Consider the following 22,046-nt stretch of genomic DNA (forward strand, 5'->3'; position numbering starts at 1 on the left):
GCACACCTGTAATTAACCTGTATCTTACCTGTCAATTGTTACCTGTGTCTGGGATCAGCAGACTGCCATGGGTGTTATGATTGAATATATGTCTGTGCCCTGGGGTAGGGACTAATCCCCTGGGTGGGGCCTAAAGGAGGCCTGGGGGGAGGGTGATGCCTGTCTAATTGACTACCTCCCTGTCATCATTAGAGAGAGAGTATATGTCTTAATTGATTCAAAAAATGAGACTGACATTTGAAGGTTAATTGAAATTAAAGTGAGCAGTAGCACTTGCCACACTTCCAGTAAACAATAAGCTTCAAGATATCATATTTACTATTTATGTTTTCAGAGATTTATCTAGACTTGCTCAGCCCCTACAGCAACAATACAAATTCCTAATTTGAAATAAACATCTCCCATTTTTGAATGTAAGAACATTAAAAAAAGCAATTTTAATCAGAATATCACCATTTGTTCCCAGTTTGCCAGCCAAGGAGACTTAGTTTGGAATCCGAGATAGATCTGTGTTTTTTTGGTTCCTTTATATATACTTCAAGTTTGGACTGTCATATTTTGATGTTTAACTGATATTGCAATTTATTCCATGAATAGACACTATCACACATCATTAACACATAATCTCCTAGGTATCATTCAAACTGGTCAACTTCTTGACAAATCAAATCATATCATGCACTTATGTATCAAGTAATTTCTCTTGTTAGACTTTTATGATGTCATAATTATGAATAGAAAACTTGATTTTTCATACGTAAGGAGCATATAGGTTTATAAATATTTAAATGGAGAATTATGACCATATACAAGAAAATGGTATTGCAAAGTGTCAGATCCACATTCTGTATTTTTGTTCATTCATATACAAAATGGATTTGAATCATGGTTCACCCCAATTGTGTTCCTAGGTTTGTCAGCACAGTAATAAACAGCTAAGGCCTGTGATATAACCGGAACACTGTTCAAAGTGGCATTAAACCCAACTCATATACAAAACATTATTACCAAACAGTTGTCATTGACTGATCTGATTCAATTACAACCATACACCAATGTTTTTTTATTGTTTTTATTCAGAGACCATATACCAATCGGTATGGTCTCTGTTTTATTCATAGCAAGGTCATAAAAACAGCAAGTCACATATTGGCAAATCCTCTGAAATAAATGTTGTCCAAAGCACATTTATTATGAGAAAACAAAGACTTGAATCCATAATTACACAGAATCGAAACCCTTCCAACAATGAAACTGCCAACATATTTGTTCCAGATCTTCCAATCCAGTTATGTTCATTTTATCTGACCATTCACCATGTTGGCTCCTTGTTCCTACTCCACCATATGGTCCCAATATACCATAGTGGCCACTGACATGTTTATTGTCTTTAGATAGGAGCATGTCAGGGTACTGCACTCCCAGACTGCTGTACATACTGCTTAATTGGCCATGTGACCATGGGTACACTAATTAGACTAATTAACACAAGCCACTTTGTGAACACAGAGGAGGCGATCATATATCACTCCTGCTACTGATAAAGCTGTGAGGAGATAGGGAGGGTAGGCGATGGAGGGATGATTGCTGGAGTTGTTGTTTGTGTTGTTACTGTTGCTGAAGTTCAAGGATGCTATGGTATGATACATCAGCCATCTGTAGTTTATAGGTTAACTGCCAATCCTTTATTTCAGTGATCCATGATATTGCATGGACCATAAAACTATGAAGGATCATTTCAACAATTCCAGCAGCCATTTGTTGTGTTATAGCTATTGAAATATATTGCCTCCTTTTTGAAAATAAGGAAAATTAACAAATATAAATGTAAGGAAATATGGAATGTCAGTGCTAGAGAATAACCAGTCTCAATTAACCATTGAAACAGATTCCAATGGGTGGATAAGGCAACATAGCTGTGAAATGTTTATGCATGGATCACTGAAAATCAGTCATGACACCCATAGTTTCACGAACAAACATACAGAATATAGACATGAAATGTTGCTAGCCCATGCTCTTCTAACATGGTTATAATTCTCCATTTTACTATTGATGAACCCTTGATAAACCTATATACCCTATGCAGGAGAAACCAAGAGTTAGTATGGCTTTCAGGTCTCCAAAGAGTTGGGTGCAATATATTGATAATGATTGGAGGTTACCTTGAGCTAAATGAAGTCTTCCAAATGAATTATTGTAATACAGTCTTCATTTGTCTCACATGATACCGAAGGAGTAATTCAAAATTAAAACTATGTGAAACACAAATACAATCAAGCCTTGTAATTCTATCTGCCCACATTCTGACACTACAACTTGACGCCACCTTCCTGTACAGATTATGTTCATCCTTCAAGACACAAAGCCTGGCATTTCCAAAAATCCTAAAGTTAAATGATCCTGAATTTCTAAACTACAAAACCAAACAGAGAAAATAGTGTCCAAGATCATATCACCCTCCCTCTAGCACATGGCATGCCCTGGTGTCACGCGCCTAGAAAAACTATACGGAACCCATAATGTTTATTTTCCAGATAAACTAATTGTCCGAATCATTCTATGTCCTGTCTTAATTGCCTGAGCCTCTACCAACCACATGTTTAGAGAACAGCTTACTGCCGCCAGGTGCAAGACCTGCACTCTGATTGGCCGAAAGGTGTGATTGGCAGGTGAAAGGTATTGTTTTGCATGAGTGAATGGGAAAGTGGGTGTGTCCAGCAATGGATTAGCATGCCATGTGATTGTTATGAAGAGAGGCATTGATGTCCAGAGATAGGTGTCTTGTTGAGGAATGGGCAGACTATTTTGTGAAGGATAATATTGTTTGAACCAGACTCCATCAAGTGTCTCTGAGGATTTATTGTGACTTTAATGGATATATTATTCAACAATTGGATGTTATTCTTGTCACATTGCAACAAGTGATTTGGTAAGTGTTTATTATGAGAGAGTTTATATTGTGATGATTTATGTGACATGAAATGTTTGAGTGACATTTTAGAGTGAGTAAAGTTTGTATGGTTTTACGCCGCTTTTTGCCATATTCCAGGAATATTAATGTGGGGAGCATTAGAAATGTGCTTAACACATTGTACCAATTTCAGAACATTTTTGAAGGTGGTTTAAGATACTAATGGATACATAATTAGTAAAATGATGATTTTACACAAGAAGTTATCATTCATACACCCATTCAATATTATTCTATTCTAGGCACATTTATGTAATTATCAAATAAACTGTATAATTATCAATGATAACTGCATATATGTATATCGGAATACTCATAGAACATCGCCTAAGCACCATTTATATCACTATCCTGAAATAGTCTTAGTACTTTGACAGAAGCAATGTATTGGTCATTTTGGTAGTGCCATTTGAATTAATGATTGCATTTCATGCATGACATCATTTGCTCATCAACTCATCATGTTGTTCATCATTAGCTCGTTAATATCATAACCCCATTTTATCCATGTCAGTGTGTAATTTCATAATTCACTTAATAACGACAGCTGTCCTAGGACTAACTTGGTAATTACAATCAATACTATTCTCATACAACTTGCAGCAATATTTCCTACAATTTTCAAAATAGAGAAATATCCTTTATATCTGATAACCAGGATATTAGATGAGATTTATAAATCAATTTCATGAATAAGAATATTAATTTCAGAGAGTACATGTATTTGAGTATCTATGCTAAAAGTACCCAATAACCTTCATTGTCATATGTTTATCATTGCGGAACAATTCAACATTAGCCAAGCATCAATTTTGTATGCATTTTTCATGCCTTCTCATTGAGTCTAGAGGATGACTTCACCTTATAGCTCTTGGTGATGTTAAATCTCAATACAAAACTCCAAGCTGTCTCCATAACTTCAGAAATAACAAAATATGTCTTATGTGACAATTCATTCTCTTTTACTTGCATATCCAATCAGTAATCAATAGCTAATTAACGTCTCAATCATCATTGTACATTTCAGTCAATATTAGTCTGTACATAAAACAAATTTGTAACATGACACAGGTTACCTAAACATGGATATGTCTAGGTTCTTGATATTGATGTATTAACAAACGTCCAGCAAAAGTATCCCAAATGTATTTAATTATTAAACCAAATGTTATACTTTATATGTTTGACATAACCAAAATTGTGTGTCAGCTCCAATTAACAGCTTGTCCATATCAAATGTCCTATATAATTAATCATGCAGAGAGAAATCTTATTAATTATTCATTGAAATGTCTTTGCTAAACATATATTGCACATATTAGATGAGTAATTGATTTCATTATCGCTTAGAAGAAATTATGGTGTTCTAGTTTAAGGCTTGTAGTTCTATCATTATTGATAAATGCATATACATGTATGTTCCAATGCTTCTCTGTTCATGAGCACTGAGCAACACCCCCGAGTAGTTGGAAATCAAATTTGTTTATATAGTTTAATAAAGATGTAAATATGACTAAAGGGATTCAATTGATTATTTCTATTACCTTATACAAACCCCTGTGATTAATTGATTAATTCTATTGATTGGATTAAGTCAGTCTTTGAAACAGTTCTGCTGAAGAGCTGCGAGATTTCGAAAATAAATCCTTTAATTCATGTCACAGAGTGCATCACATCATGTCTTAAAAGTAAAGACGTTCATTATGAAATTTGTCGAATAACACAATAAGAGGAAACAACTAACAGTACAATGTACATTTTTCATTTTCAATAGGTTAAAGTAAGAATGCATGCTATTAAGTTGATTAACATCATTAAGGATGATTAAACACATCAATTTACTTCATTTGATTCTGAAAAACAGCCATGTTTAACCAGCCAGCAATGTTGGCATGACACAAAAACAACCACACTCAGTAGTCTTTCTTGGAAATCAAATCCGTGATTCGTTCAGGAAGCAAATAATATGGAACAAAAAGAATTAATTGAAATTATTTAATCAAAAGATGTCTTGTGGAAAGTATAATGTGTTTATTTTGATATAACAGTTATGGACCATATAAAACCCCTTTGTGTAATTCAAGCTTAAATAGTTGCTATTACAGAGGGTATTATAATGCACTGGCATCAAGTTTCTGCCAGGTCTACAGATTGGTTTCTTGCAGGAGGAATGTGGTAACATGTGAAATTCAATACCCCTCTGTTCCCAAATTTCTTTATACAATTACCAATCCATTAAAGTATAAAAATCCCCACAGAAGGTAAGCTTTATTGTTATGAAATTTAATCTTGATTGAATGAATGAAACGTAAGTAATGAATAATGTGACCTCGAGACTTTGCTGAATAAATGGTTTCATTAACTGTGGGCGCCTGTGAACTGAAAATAAACCTTCCTGAATTTGTACTGAGTGACATTATAAAGAATGGCTAACAGAATGAAAACATTAGTTTTCAAGTTTCAGATATCTCAGTGAGAAACTTAAAAAGGAAATATTTAAATGTCTGTTTTGAGTTTCTTCTGCAGGATTCACATGATTAGAACTCCAAGTGAAATTATTTCTCAAACTTTCAAAGAAATTTGACAACAGAGGTAATTTGAGCATTTTAAATGTGCATGTTTTATCAAATTGTTTTAAAAAGATATTGATGTTAGAGCTGTAGTCCTTGGGAGATCATTCCATAATCTCATTGAATAAATAAGGTTAACCAAAAAGGTTAATCAGAGGGAATGTCTAAAGCTGTTTTAATCTGGTTAGCAAACCCCAAACCAAAGTAATTTCCATCTAGCTTTGAAATATTGTTTAGGAAGACTGCCTGGAAACATTACAGGTATAGATCTCACAAAGAAAAGACTGACAAAATTGCAGATAATTGAGATCAAGGTATGCATTGGTGTGATTCTCCTCATGGCGAGACAACATTCATTTCACCTTATCACAGCTGCAGCTCAGATGAGTATCTGCCTTGATAACACAGACACTTTGATATTTAGTATTACTGAAAAAGGTTCAACCTATTGTTCAGGTTTCACTAACCCTGTGAATACATTAATACTTTATATGGTCTTCTGTATCTTGCAGTAATTCCATAAATTATAAATGATCCACAGTCTGCATATTTATCAGTTTTCATCATCATCATCATCGTCGTCGTCATTATTCTTCTTCTTATTATTACTATTATTACTATTATTATTATTATTATTATTATTATTATTATTATTATTATTATTATTATTATTATTATTATTAACCATTCAGGTAGATTAAATAATGATACAGACATTTGGCAGGTGCATTTTACCTGTGTATAAATCATTATCTTTTTAGGTAACCAGGATTTAACACTACAGATAGCTTACCATTTGCCCCAACTGTGTATAATTCCATATTGACAATGCGTTTGGTTTATGGTATCAGTAGTACACATGTTTAGTGTGATTACAGTAATGGCTACTAAGTCCAAGGTGACAGACTGGTGTCTGCAAATGCTGGGTTTTATGGCTGAACCTGTTAAGCTGATTATGAGATTGTGATAGACGGATATTATAATCTTGCTTGAGTTATCTCCCTTGGTATGATGACAGCTGAGGCATGATTGGGGTTTTTTCAGTGTGTGTGTGGAACAAAGGCTTCTATCACATTGTACTGATATTAAAATTAGGAATATGTGTAGATTTTAAATCTGATAATGGTACTTTTCAAAACTTTCGATAACGGCATTAATATATTTCAATTAAGAGAACAATGAACCCTAAGGGGACTCTGTCTGAATTGGTCATAAGCAACTTCAGCTTGTTATACAAGGAGACCAGATGGATCGGGTGGTCAGGCTCTATGACTTGGCTCGTTGTTTGTCACCAAATGTGAGTATTTTACTGAGCGAAATATTGAGCTACAAACAAGCAAATCATTAAAGACACATAGCAACAAATTGTGAGATGCACTACAGTTATTTACGATGAAACTTTCAGATTCATCACATGACTGAACACTATCATGACTAAACATTTTTTTTATCAAATTGGAGAGGATTTCACCTGTAACTAAATTAACTTTCATGGTTTGTTAAGAAGTGAATTACATACTTAAACATGGACATTTTCATCCTAAAATAGAAATTTTCCATCTGATACAAGGCTGTACTGTTAATACACTCAATTATATATCTTGAAAATATACAATAACATGAAAGCTTTTTTAATCGTGACCTACTCATGTAAATGGATGAATAATGAGAGTCCTTTTAAGTAAACGTTGAGACATATCAAATACTTTACAGTGCCACCTTTTGATAAATGCGAAAGAATAATGTTTGAACAAGTACATTGACAAATTATCTCAAAATGTTTTTTGCTTTGTAATTCTCGTCTGGCCTATCTCAAAGGCATCTAGGGCCAGGATGAAGGATGCTTTGAAAATCGACCATGCTTCACGACAATGCTTCCAATCCCAAGGTGACTAATACTACCCTTGGCCTTTCTTATTTAGAGGAGGGACAAATATCATTCATTTCCGTTTAAGAAAATCATCTTTGAAAGGTACATTGTTCATTTTCTTAGGACAAGATGATCTGGGATGCGTTATGTGTCGCTGTGGTGTACAGACGAGGGGGGTTCATGTCAGCTTCACAAGACCTTTATGGTATATTTATGAAGTCCAAAATTTATTAATTTCTTTATAAACTGTCTTGATGATAGCTTTCCTCCAGCAACCATGCCCCAAGGATTATATCAATAAAAGATGTCAAGATCTTTTAGACAGCTTAAAGAAACGCATTACTGATGCTAATAGGTGTTTTACACGTAGGGGGTATATTTCCAGAATACAGGTTTTGACATTTTTACCAAAATATAGTCTTGGGGTTACCGAGGTTCCAGACTGAAGTCATCCATAATGCCCCTTCTTCTACAACAAGATGATTGTCTACTCAAAAACCATTATGTCTTCTAAGAAGCATTGAAATTGCCTCTGAATATAGTAAATATATTGTACTCAATTGTGTTAATGAATTTTCCCATGAACTACCACAGCGCTTTTGTGTAATTTATTCATTCCTCACCAAAACTTCAGCTCCTTAACACATGAAGTACCATTAACAAAGGTTATCCAAACAGAAATAAATATCTGGGCCCCATTCCTCAAAATGACTTTAGCGCTAAGTTGATCGTAACTCACATCTTTTAACATGGGCTTACAATAGTCATAGTGCTAAGATCGCTATGTTGAACGGAACCCAGGACATACTTTCAATAAAGTCAGCAGGAGTATCTTCACTACGTCAGAATGCTCATAAACGTGAAATAGAAACTGGTAACAAATGTTTTACATGGGATTACATTCTCTTTGTAAAGTACAAATTCTTGTACTTTACAGGGTTGAGTCCTATGTGGGACTTGAACCTACACTCTTAGAGGGAGGCACCCAATCGCCCGCACACTGATATAGCAACTGGTCAACATCATACCACTAAAACTTCGTAAATTATGAATGAACAAGACACAAGATGAATATTATTTTCTATGAAAATGCCCACATAATAACTTAAATAGAAAATATATCGACAAGATAGACAAATGATTCATTTATTTCATAGTAAATCAGTTTGTTATGCAACAAAATATACCAAAAATAGCTAGATATATTGATTCAAGATTTGAGCTTGGAAGATGTCCAAAAACTTTAAATTAATAATAATAGTAAATCAGAATCATGTGGTCAGAGCATGTTTGTGCATACCCGTATATCATTGTTGACACAAATAACAATAACTGTACAGTTATGTTAACGTGAATAGACATATTGTATTGTAACTAATTTTGGTTTAAGAGTAATTGAAAAGGGAATATGATAATATAAGCCATAATTCTAATAATGTCTAATTTTCAAATGTAAATTTTTTATGTTTTAATTATCTGCAATAAATCATTAATGGACTTCACATAAGTAGATTTTTAAACATACAATGATTGATCAAATATACATGCAGGTGAGATAGGGAATTTGAAACTATATACATTTTAAATGAAATTTATTTAAAAAGATAAAGCGATCAGTTATCAGATATGGGCAGACTTGCTCAGTCAATTATTTATTGCATAGCAAACAGTAGTCTTCAGATCATTAAAAGTTCAAGACAAATCCAATCGTAAAAACAACAAAGTCTACATCAAAACAAATATCAACACAGAAAACATCACATCGTAAAAGCCTATCACATTCAGGATAAACTCCAACACTAATCCTATCAGTAAAACAACACATCCTGTAAAGAACAACACAAATCTGATTGTAAACTAAACAACAATATACCTTGATGGGATTAATCTGAAATTCTAAAAACAACAAAGTCTGATGTTAGTCTCAAAAACCAGACTCAAAAACATTGTTAAAACAACAACATCCTTTGCTGTCTGGAGCTTCAGACAGGTAGCCGGACACCTACCTGTGGATTAACACAAGTAGCACAATATAACATACCTGTAATTAACAGAACAATGGTCCATCAGCACCTGAGTCTATTGTTTACTGAGATGGGTCTTTGATGTGTGTTAACAGGTTCAGGTAAATACAATGATGAAAGCTATTGCTGTGATATATGGGTATATAATCAGATGAGGTTACAGGTAACTCAGTAGACAGGTAACACAGAGAAGAGTACACTCGGAGAGTCAAGAAGGGGAAATTAAGCCATCACCTACAAATTGGAGTTGTAAACCTATTTGAGATTTTATGGTAAGTAGTAAATTAAGGTGAAGTAGTTTGCCAAAGACAAGCAAATTGTTACTGAAAGAGATGCAAGGTTGTTACGTGGTCACATTAACCATCCCAATGCTGTAACAGCCACAGGCTTTTGTTTCCATATACATTCAAACCATCAACGTTGAAACTGATAAAACTGATTCTGTTTGGTGTGAAAGGCAAAATAGCAATGAGAGTTACATAATGGCCATCTTGTATACATTATTAGATTTATTTTCATGCATAAAGAACATGTACATCTTGGTAAAGAATGTGAGTGTCTGGTTCATAATTAAGCACCACATGGATAAAGTGTTCGGTTGTCATATTGAAGAACCGGATTCGATTCCCCACATTGGTACAATGTGAAGTTCCTTTTCTGGTGTCCCGTGCCATGCTGGGATATTGCTAAAAGCGGTGAAAAACCATACTCACTCACTGACTCATAATTTTGTTCGTTTAAAATGTTAGAATATTGTCCCCAATTTATATAGGATCTTAAATCTTTTATTTTTTTAGAATAGAATAAATTGTACTTTGTTATAGTGAATCTAATGCAGGTATAGACACAACCACTAGTCTGTTAGTCAGAGATTAGTGAAAATTGAGACAAGAAAATCAATGAGCTAAATAGTTGGATGCTAACCGGTGTCTGCCCTCAGAATGTTGGTTCACAAATATGTTTTGCACTTGTGTGAATTTGCATACATCTTCCGTAGCTGTGCTTGTTAACTGAATAATATCATGTTATTGTCATTCAATCTCTTATTTGTATGTCTTCTCATGTTAACACAACTTTCAGACTTGGTTTAAACGTTTGAGCTGCGTTTCCAATAATGTACAACGTCATGCAAGGTAGCAACTTGATCATTCTCCTGGTACAATTATAGCTAATCCTGGCCACCAGACTAAGACTGTGTAGGGTCAAATGGCCAGGTTCGGATTAGTGCCAATACCTCTAATTACACTTACCTGTAAATGAGCTTCGTTAGGGGTACCCAGGTGTAGGCTGGTAAACATCCCACCTGGTCGACTAACATGTCAGAATTAATCCTCTGTCGAAATTCTAATTGGATAAAGTTTGAGGATTGTGTGCAAATTGTGTAGGATTTCCAAATCTTGTTTAAGTTGTAGATGGTCATTCTTATTACTAATAGATGATGGTGTTTTAATGATGTACTTAGTACAAGATCAAACAGTAGCAATGTGTTTTAATCCAGTAACATGTTTATAGATTAGTTTTAACAATCACACCATATGCAACTGCAATACCAGATTTATTTGATATTGTGTAAAACAGTGTTAATCTTAATTGGATAATACATTCAAAAGATCAAACACCTGTTTTAGAAAAGTCGAGAAGTTACCTGTGAAGATCAGTATAAAATAGCCATAGAGGAAAGTCAGTTCTGTTAAGAAATAAATGCTTGGAGGAAACAGGCCAAAACAGACCCAAACAACCTTTTCTCAAATGCGTACCCAACATTTAAGGTAAGGTCTGTGTTAACCACACCTACTTGTCAGCTCTAATATCTGACTCATCCATCATTAAGATTTTCAATAAGATGTTAGATGAAACGTATACAACTTTTATAAGAACGTATCTTAAGGCTGATCATTCAAGAGGAGACAACCTACTGTGCAACAACAAACACAGTCACACACAGAAGATGGTGCTGGCTGTGTGAGGTACAAAAAATATTTTGCTTCAGGTAACAATTTTTCAAGATAATTGGTTCCTGTTCAAGTTACAGATGTTTGTCAAAAATACACGATACATCCATTCAGTGAGCTATTCACACCGGGTGGATGTTTTATGTCAATGTCAAAATACCATGATCGAAACTTATTTCGGTGTTTGGTATCTAAAGCTTGTAATCTGTAAGAAAAATATGAGTTAGAAGTAGTAGACATTGATGTATACATTAAGGTTTCATTCATCAAAGCTCACTGAGTTATCAGCCTGTTAAGAAGAACAAGACAAAGACCAGCAGCCATTTGGATCAATGTTGATTCAGCTGATGTTGGTTTTACCCAATATTGTTGTGGCTTCAATGGATTCATTTGTGCCATAACATAATTGCTCGTAGTCAAAATTCAATTCCCTGTTCTCAGACCCAACTATTCCTCCGACCAGACATAGTTAGTGATATAATTATTTACAAATATAATATCCCCAAGCATATATTATGGAATGGAATTGGCATTATATAATGGTGAGTGCTTAGTAGGCCTTGAGAGCATGTCAAGCCAAACTTTGTAACAAGATTACCAACACAGTGAAGTGTTTGTCAAATCTATTTACTGCCAGCATGTTCTATGTTAATCTACAACAATTACCCTGAACACTTCAGAACAAGTTGTGAGGTAAATATCAGTCTTATTTCACTTTTCCTTATGTGATAAATTTCTATATCAACTATGTTGATGTTTAATGCTGTTATTTTTTTAAACACTTTTTCTGTTATATCAAACAGTTAAGAAGACTTTAACATTTTCCTGAATACATAAGTGAATATAATTGTACAAATTAGGCTGAAGTATCTGATCAATAATATTATTTCAGCAACTAACATGTGCTTTGAAGTAATGGAGACTGAAGAATTGATAGTTTGACTTCCAATTTTGTGCAATTACTTCAAAAAGTTTATATTCAATGGCCAGGATTAGGTGCTACTTGGTCTCTACAAACTTGATCACTTGGTATTTTTAAGTGATTTCAATGAAAACACTTAAAACTAACCAACTTCAAAGGCTATCAATCATAATATACTAATCTTGCCTCTACTTCAAAGTCAGAGCATCCAAATATTACACAAAGTCTGGATTTTGTCACAACACCTGGATCAAACTGAACAACTTGTGACAAAATTACGCTAAATTGTGAACTTGAACTTAAGTGATGAAAAGCAACACTGCGCCACCTGTTGCCTTTCAATTCAGAAAATACACAACAACAACAAACCAACATAACAGCAAAATACAGCAATCATGGCCTGAAAATGAAAATAAAAGAATTACTCAAAGTTACATAGGTCAAGATAACAGATACTGTTCTCCTACCACTGTTTCTCTTTATGATTAAATCTAAAAGCCTTCTATTGAACAGAGGTGGGGATGGAGGTAGCAGGTACTTCCAACATGAAACAAGTTTCAAGATTAATTTGACTAATGTTAATTTAATGACCTAGGGCATCTATGTTCCACAATACACCACCGAACGCATGAGTAACCACCCCATCTAAGAGGGGGAAAGCCTTCGGGGGAAATGGCAGCCTTCCCCATGTGATTGGTCGAAGGGGGGCGGAGGCGGTCATTGTATGGAGCAGTCAGTGGTCAGTTGGAGGATTCAGCTCAGTTGATAATGACCAGTGTGGTTGTGAAGGGGATGCTCAGTAACTCCTGGCTATCACTCACTATCACTCACTGCTGTTGGTCAAGGCCCCATTCATTACCACTGTCAGCCTCTCTGGGGTAATACAGGGTTATTGGTGGTACCCCGGGATAAGGGCACACTTACACTCAGGAGGAGGATGTGTTGTGACAGGGAGTCGATGTAGAATTATTTCACCACTACTGAGTGACTGTTAGGTAAGAGTTACAATTATTGATAGTATACATGACTAGTTATGTGCTGTTGTGGGTCTGTGTTTAGAAACATAATATCATGGATTTCAACTATTTTATTGTTTCCATACGTTTCATTCTTTAAGTCAACTCTTGTGTTGAGGTTTTTCTGTTTGGTAACTTTAAAAGTATCTATTTTTATTTTTTATTTTAGTTACACTTTGTGCTAAAATATTTGGTTATATGTCAGTTAAAATTTTCAAGAAACAGAAAGAGATATTATACTTTAAATTGATAGACCATGTATTGTCAATGGGTTTTGATCACCTGAACATCATTATATAGTTTTAACTGGTAGTTATTTTATATCCAATTTTATTATAACCTGTATCACCTCCACTATCCACAAGTTGAAAATGTCTACGTGCCTTGATAAATAATTCTAATTTGCTAGGAGATATTAATTTGAGGAGGCTGTAGACCGGTTGATATTCCAATACCAACTATCATGATGATTAATCATTTATTGGCTATGAAAATATTGACTTTACTCAAGAAGCAGTAAGATTCAGATTGTTATTTCAACCGTTGTTCATAAGAAGGTTTTGAAGTCAGATACATTGAATAGAAGACTGTTTGCAGACAAGAAGGGAAATATTGACTTAGTGGTGTGTAGCCAACCTCTGACTTGCCCATGGACATTTATACTTTTAAAGCTCAATACGTTGTAAGCATATAGCATGGATACATTTTCAGATACAAATATACACTGTATCAGTATGACAATGAACCCAGCTTGTTGGCACCCAAGGTTGTCTTTTCATGACTATTTACCCGTCTCATGGACTGTTTGGTTGAAAAGTCGACGTATTAACTTTACAAGCAGCTGTAATCAATTATGGAGCCACCTATGGCAAACCCGGACATAAGGCAGGGGTCTCTCTCCCCCAATGTCCCTGTTTAAGTCCAGCGTCAACAGTCAAGCGAGTTGTTTACTATTGTATTTTGTATTTGCAGATTTGGCCATCAGAGACCTTGATTGGACTGTGGGGAGGCAGACGACAGTGTTAGCTTGTTACACAGTGCGCCCGTGTCCATGTAGGCGGGGACACAATTACTCACTGTCCACACTGACGACAGAAGCTGCAAAAAATACACGATCTTGAGACACTTGCTGGTGTTTTTCAACATTTGATATGATTTAGAGAAGGGGATTGAAACGATTTCAAGATGAAGAATTTGGTTTTATTTGTGACTCTTCTCAGTAGCCTGGGAGTGTTCTGTGCTGATGTAAGTAAAGTTTTCATGATTAATGAAGAACAACGGAGTGGAACCATTGTTGGTGATCTCATGCAAGACACAGATCTCCATACTTTGGTTACAACTGAGGAAGCTGCACGACTGAAATATGAGATGTCAAAACAAGGAACAACAGTAGCCAAGTTTAAACTTGACGCCAATTCAAGTACACTGCGGACTGCTGAGGTTCTTGACAGAGATACAGAATGTGCTGGTAAAGAAAACTGCAAGCTTAATTTTGATGTGACTGTGTATGAGTTGAAATCAGGAGGATATGACCTGCACTCAATTGTAAGACTGACAGTGATTCTGCTGGACATCAATGACAACCCTCCAGAGTTTCCCCAGGGATTTGTGTCTTTGTCGTTGCGAGAGAATATACAGATTGGTGAAATGATCTTAACCAATCCTGCCCATGACCTTGACACTGCCAATAACTCTGTACAAAGTTACATCATGACACCAGATGAAGGGGTATTTGAGCTTAAAGAAGTTACTGATGGTGGCAACAAGGATTTAGGGATTGTGATTAAAGCCAATATCGATCGTGAAGAACGAGACACTTATCAGTTTGTCATTGTGGCCAAAGATGGTGGTAATCCTCAGAAGACTGGTTCTATGACTGTGAATATTCAGGTCTTAGATGAAAACGACAACCGTCCTGTATTTACCAATAGCACGTTTGAAGTGACTGTCGCAGAGGATTTAGCTCTGGATTCATCCATCTTGAAGCTAAGAGCAGAGGATTCTGATATTGGTGCTAATGGTGCATTATCATTCCACTTCAGTTCAAGGACTAATGAAAATATTAAAAAGTATTTTTCCATTGAGGAAAAATCTGGAGATGTCAAGGTCATCAAAAAGCTGGATTATGAGGAAGAGGAGCAATATCGGTTTGTTGTCATGGTGAAGGATAATGGCACTTCACCGTATTCTTCACAAGCTGAAGTTATTGTCCACATTGGCGATGTTAATGACAATGCACCCTACATCACGGCTACATCAAGTAGCTTTGACGTCTCAGAAGATGCTGACGTTGACTCCTTTGTTGCATCATTCAAAGTCACGGACAGAGATAGCAACGAAAACCGTGAGGTGAACTGTTCAACAAGTGATGAGCATTTCTACATCAGCAAATTTAGCTTTGACTACTACAAGATTTTCCTGAGTATGAAGCTGGATTATGAAGAAACTAAAAGTTATTCTGTGAACATTACATGTGCTGACAGCGGACAAATCCCCAAAGTTAACTCAACAACTTTCACAGTGAACGTCTTAGACTTTAACGATAATTCCCCAGTCTTCCCGCGTGAAAATGTCACAGCCCACATCACTGAAAATAACCATCCTGGGGAAATCATCATGACACTGACAGCAATCGACAAGGATGGCGAAGGCAATAATGATGTAAGTTATGCTGTCATTGAAGATTCTTTGGATATGGCAGAAATTAACATCCTCACTGGGGAAATCCGAGTAAAACGAAGAATCAACCGCGAACAAATCAACAAATTCAGCTTTCGAGTAGAAGCACGTGATAGCGGTTCACCAGCACAGCGTTCCTTTGCAACAGTTACTGTAATAGTTGATGATGTTAACGATGAAGCTCCTGAATTTACAAAGCCTCACTTTGAGTTTGACGTTCCAGAAGGTCGACCAGTCAGTATGTCTGTTGGGACACTTAGCGCCACAGATGCAGATGCCTTACCAAAGCTGCTATTTTATCTGATTGGTGATGAAGCATCAGATGCTTTCAGTGTTAGCACCACAACTGGTGAGATCATCACTCGTAAAAAGCTTGACCGATTTGTAAAGAACAAATATGACTTTAGCGTGATGGTTATGGATGAAGGAAACATTTCTTTCAATGACACTGCAAACGTAACGGTTTACGTCATAGAGGACCGAGCAGTGCCTCCTACAATACTGTATCCCATGAAGGGAAATAACTCTATTCGGATTCCTTTTGACATGGATATTGGTCGTGCGATTCTTGCTGTAAAGACTGATACAAAAACAAACACAAGACATGCAAGATTTCTCATTGAACATGGAAACGAAGAAAATTTTTTCAAACTGGATGAAAATTTCGGAAACCTGACCCTGGTCAAGGCAATGAGACTGAAAGATGCTGGACTATACAAGCTGTTGATATCAACATATTACGAAAATAACCCAGGACAGAAGTCTTTTGTAACAGTGGACATTATTGTTACTGGTTCTGATGTTGAGGAAGAAGATGGCAATAGCTACATCGTCATTGTCATCATTATAGTTTGTGTGACCGTCATACTTGCCGGCGCCATACTGCTGGCCATTTGCATGATGAAGCGAGTGGACAGAGAGAGAAAAGAAAGCAAGAAAAGGAAAAAGGAAGAACTGGAAAAGGTGTATCACGTGGACAGCATTGAGAAACTGGCTGCAGCTTCCGACGAAGTTCATGTCATGGTGAAACCACAACTCAGCTTCAGAGACGAAAAACATTCACAAAAAAAGCTACAGGTAAGAAAAGTCAAACTAATGTCAATTAATATTATTGATGTCACTGAACTACTAAAACCTTTTAAAGAGTTAAACCTCAGTGTCACATGCCATCTTTGATTGGCATTCTTGAAACAGTAAATAGCAACAAAAATTCTTGTTAAAAGTTTTTATTAACTGACGTCACAAATTTTTCTTGAAATTGAAATAGGTCAAAACTTTCTCCAACTCAATGTCACTGCTTAGAAACGTCATTCCCTGAAAAATGGTAAAGCTACAGAAACTCCTAGATTGACAGTCGACTTTTATGAATGTTTTTGTTTTTTGTTATTCAGATGATCACATCATTAGGTATTTTGTATTCAGCTGATTTGAGACACTTAACATCCTATAATATAATAATTGTTCAAACTTGATAAATAATATAGAGGTGAATAATGTACACTTATAAAAAGACATTATCCCCTACAAGGTCTTATATAAACTGCAAAGAAAGTTTACATAATAATCAAACTGAATACCTTATCAAAACACTTTACTATGTAAGCATAATTGTCCCACATATGTCACAACCGTCTTACCATAACTTGCCAATCCCCTGCCTACTCAAACCCACTCACTGCCAATAATTAACAAGGACGTACTACATTCACAAGTACCACAAGAATTGTTTGAAAATAAGCAGTTCAAAAATATTTATTTTTCATCTTAACCCCTCCCAAGCCCAGTGAGCTAATTTACACCAAATTACTTATGTTGACAGTAATTCTCTACCTGTATACTGGGGAAGTGTATAACAACCTGAATGGGGAGGAAAATATTGATGTTTGAGATCAAGTCCTGTAGGTTCATATTAGGGAGGTGGGGTGGTCACTAGTGGTCACTTCTCCTTGTTGACCTGTTTGTCCAGCTGAGGGGATTAAGGATATGACTGTAGGGTGTTAGGGTACCAGAGCAACATGCCACACTGAGCTTGTTCGGAGATTGTATGTTTTGTTATGTCACATTAGCAAAATCCATAGCCTACCTCGTCTTCCAATGAATATTTTGCATGTTCCAACTTTCATTTCACAGTCGATCTTTCATGTAAAGTTTTATATTTCAATTAAAAAAATTGAATCAAAAATTAAAAGTGACCTGATGTCAAGTGGCTTATTTAGATAAGAAGAAAATGTTAATGAGACAATTTGATATATTGTGAAGTGGTCAGTAAGGGTTGTGTTTCATTCAAGTTCTGAATTCTAATTGTTTTATAGTAATAAACATGCTGGATTTAAATCATGGATATTACATAATTCTTATTTAAGCCTCATGATGTGATTTCTTGTCTTGAGCCTTAAGATAGGAGAAAAACAAACTGAGGGATTTCATGCACTTGAAAAGTTCAAATATTAAATCTTGGATAATTTTGAAACATGATGTCAACACCATTTTCTGAAAGACCATGAACTAACATTGGACCTTTAAATATGCGTTAAAACTATTTGAAGAAAACGTCCATGCGAGGATATCATGGAAGGATTTACGGTATCTTTCAAGCTTGTTTCAACAGTGAGAGTCTAATCTATACCCACCCCTTTTATTAGCTTAGGAAATTCATCTGAAATGGCCGCCATCCTACAACACAACTCAATATTTGCAATCTTGTTTTGTTCTTTAAGTCATTTAACCAAATCTAATTGGCTCTAAGTTTTAAGTCGTGTGCGTGTTGGTATTTTACTTTACCATTGTTTGTAGAGAGGTGAATGTCAATTTCACGACTGTGATCGGGAGACAGGCAAAGTTTGAAGATAAAACTTGTACAAACACTCAGGAATGTATTCTTGCTTCCGAAGCAAGCTTGCAGGAAGAAAAGGATTCATGGAAGGCCACAAATGATACACTGTCAAGCGGAATAGTGTGAAGGAATTATCATTGGCTTCAGTTTGTCAGGCTCAAAGTCCTCAAATATGGACATGTGTGTGGCAAAAAGATTATTGGCTGTTTTTCAAGGTGAAATAAAACAGACGGTCAAATTCCTAAAATGAACAAGAAATAAAACACATGGACAGATCACAATGATTTCAGAAACCATCCTTTCACAAAATTAATTAACTTATTATATACTTAATTTCAGAAGGAAAAGGTTGACGTAACTTCACAGCCTGTTCAGAAAAAGATCGTCCAGTTTGCCGATCAACCTGTTACTAAGGTAGAGGATGACATCAGCAATCTGTCGGCGGAGGCTGACAGTGGTCATGGAGGGAGTGAAGAGGACTTTAATAGCAACGGGAGATTTGTATTTCTACACAGTGATTCAGGTATGTAAACATGACAAACAAATCTTTTTCTAATTTTCAATTTGTACCTCTGAGGCTTAGTTATAGAAATGCTTAAGTTTAGAATCACTTACTGTCAGATGCATTTTGAACTTTAGATATTTTATTTTATGTTTCTGTTTAGGAGAGCAATAGCTAGAAAAGATAGAACTTTCCAATTTAATTAAATCCATTTTCATCAAACCTTTCCTATTCTTTCTTCTGATTCTATACTATTTTCCTTCACTATTGTCCTTCTCTCAATCACCGATATCACATCCTCATTTGTCCACTGTATCATAGGCTCCATTCCATTAGAATAATTATCTTGGACTCATATGCTGCTATGGTTTCATTATAAGTTTTGATCACATGACCATACAAATAGCCATCGAAATTGAATTACATTCAAAACAAGAGAAATGCTACCAGAAGTACTCCATGAGATGGAGGTGGGGATGTCACTTTTCAAAGAAAAGCTACTGCAAAATATGGTCCTGGATGTTTCCTCTTATAGAATGGAGATCGAGGATGCTGATATATACATTCCTTTACTTCATCCTTCTCTCTATCTGTTTATATCTTCCTATTCGTCCATCCTTCTCACCATGCCCTCCTCTTCCACCTGCAGTTGTACACAACACAAGTTATGTATAGCTGATACTCTCAGCTTTGGTAAGTCCATGTTTGCCAGACTCTGTGCATTTGCTGTGCTACTGTAGCTTCGTGCCTATAACCATTTTGCTTTCAGATGTAAAACTTAACTAATTGTTGTGACTAGTCTTTATCTATCAACTGATCCTTTAAACCAAATTTTGAATAGAATTCTTAACATTCTTAACCATTCTATTGCTTTTTTTAATGTGTTTATAGCTTGTAGCTTGGTCTGGTTACTCATTGAGTTTAGTCTAGCAGTCTAGCTGTGTCAGTGTGTTAATATTGTAGAAGGTGTTTCATTTGTGCTGTCTTAATGATTTTCAAAACAGTGACCATGAGCATTGATGTAAATTAACCTCTATTTTTAAATTCAATTAGAGCTTTCTAATAACTCTGTGAAAACTGTGTAGCTTCTACTACTAACTATCATACTGTTAACAATTGGGCGTGCAACCTTAAAACCTCTATCAATATTCATTTTTATTTATTCTCTTTAAAATGTGTGATATCCATGATTATAATGTATGTATGGATATCATATTACTATTAGATTCTTAACTTTGAAAATAGAAATTTTTAATGACCAGATAAGAGAAAGTTTATCATCAAACATTTATGAATACAGAAAAATGATAATTTAAACTGTTAAACAAACATGAGAATCAATTACTACCTTTGAATAGAATATACAAACTTACATACCTTTCAGTATTAAAAAATATATAAAAATTTAAAAAGAAAATATAAGAAACATTTCATATGTATTTTTGTAAGGAAAATTATGTAGTTCTTTATATTTTCAGATTCGTCCCAACAGCTTAGTCCCAGTGAATCCTTTGACTTCCGTCCAGAAACTAGTATTCTTAGTTCCTCTTCATTACGAGAATGGATGGTTGAAACACCTCGTAGAGTTAATCTACCAGTGACCTATGTCCCTTCAGAGAGGAGTTATACCCCAGTTAGGGAGCCCCACCCCACAGAGACAGCCCCACCCCACCACCCTTCAACGTCACAACGTGTGCCCCCAACTCGGAAATCATCAGCTCGCAACAAGTCTGTACGCTTCAGTGTTGATGAACCTGATGTTGATGGCTCCAGCATTTAAAGGTAATTGTTATTAAAAACTTTCATTTTTATGAAGGCTGCAAAAAACTATATGGAATAAGATTTGATAAAAGTGGAAAACATAATAATTTTTTTAACAGTTTTACTCCTGAGTAAAAAATATTTTCACATACTTCATAAAATAACAATATTAGCTCATAAAATTACTTATGAAACATGATGTTTTCTTCTTTAGGCAACTATGGAGCACTTGTATCAAGACGGGGAGACAATTCTGAAGATTCCAGCATTACCAAGAGGGGGAGATAACTCTAAAGATGACTGTGTTGATGCTTCAAACTGGCCAGTGTTTCCGCTTTGAAGGGCATGATCCAACCTCTATCTCTCTGACAAACTTATATAGTTTGCAAACAGTGTTGTGAACTGACAATTCAAAGGAGGAATCTGATACTGCTGAAACAGACAGCTAACTTGTGCTATCAGTATTATGGTGCAGTGAATACAAACTGACATTTCATATGGTGCTAATATTGAAATAATGGACAATTGACTATATACCATGTCTTTCAGTACATACCGGTAGTTATAAATTATGATATGACGGAGACATGATGGTTATAATCAGCTGAAAGATGATTACTAGAGGATATACAAGATAAATTATGTCCAGCTAAAATATATATTGAAGAGATGTGTATAGTTTATATGTTGTTGTACATATTATTAAAATTGATAATGAAATGATACATGGTTTTGTTGCCTCACTAAGAATGGTTGTGTGAATGTTTTGAATGCTATATTCTGGATATATTTGGTGGGGTTGCTTAGTTGTTAAAGCGTTTGCTCATCACGCCTAAAACAAGGTTTGATTCCCTACAAGGGTACAATGTGTGAAGCCATTTCTGGTGTCCCCCACTGTGATCTTGCTGGAGTATTGGTAAAAAAGATGTAAACCCAAACTTAC

The 22,046-nt window shown here is 35.4% G+C and overlaps 1 protein-coding gene across 3 annotated transcripts in view; it reads left to right on the forward strand.

The window, feature by feature from the left end:
* The window catches only part of LOC139450551 (protocadherin-11 X-linked-like), a 59,755-nt gene extending 37,989 nt beyond the window's left edge, over positions 1 to 21,766 (forward strand). For 2 of the 3 annotated variants that reach the window (XM_071232299.1, XM_071232300.1), the window contains exons 3-6: positions 14,301 to 17,084; positions 19,180 to 19,363; positions 20,821 to 21,124; positions 21,318 to 21,766. In XM_071232299.1, coding sequence (XP_071088400.1) covers positions 14,514 to 17,084; positions 19,180 to 19,363; positions 20,821 to 21,122 — 3,057 coding nt within the window. In that variant the 5' untranslated portion in view covers positions 14,301 to 14,513 and the 3' untranslated portion in view covers positions 21,123 to 21,124; positions 21,318 to 21,766. Of the gene's footprint in view, positions 1 to 14,300; positions 17,085 to 19,179; positions 19,364 to 19,991; positions 20,036 to 20,820; positions 21,125 to 21,317 lie in introns of those variants that run through there. The other variant, XM_071232302.1, reaches the window with a different exon arrangement.
* The last annotated feature ends 280 nt before the right edge of the window (positions 21,767 to 22,046 follow it).

Source organism: Haliotis cracherodii, unplaced genomic scaffold (assembly GCF_022045235.1).
Source record: "Haliotis cracherodii isolate W230 unplaced genomic scaffold, xgHalCrac1.p SCAF_8, whole genome shotgun sequence".
Lineage (NCBI taxonomy): Eukaryota > Metazoa > Mollusca > Gastropoda > Lepetellida > Haliotidae > Haliotis > Haliotis cracherodii.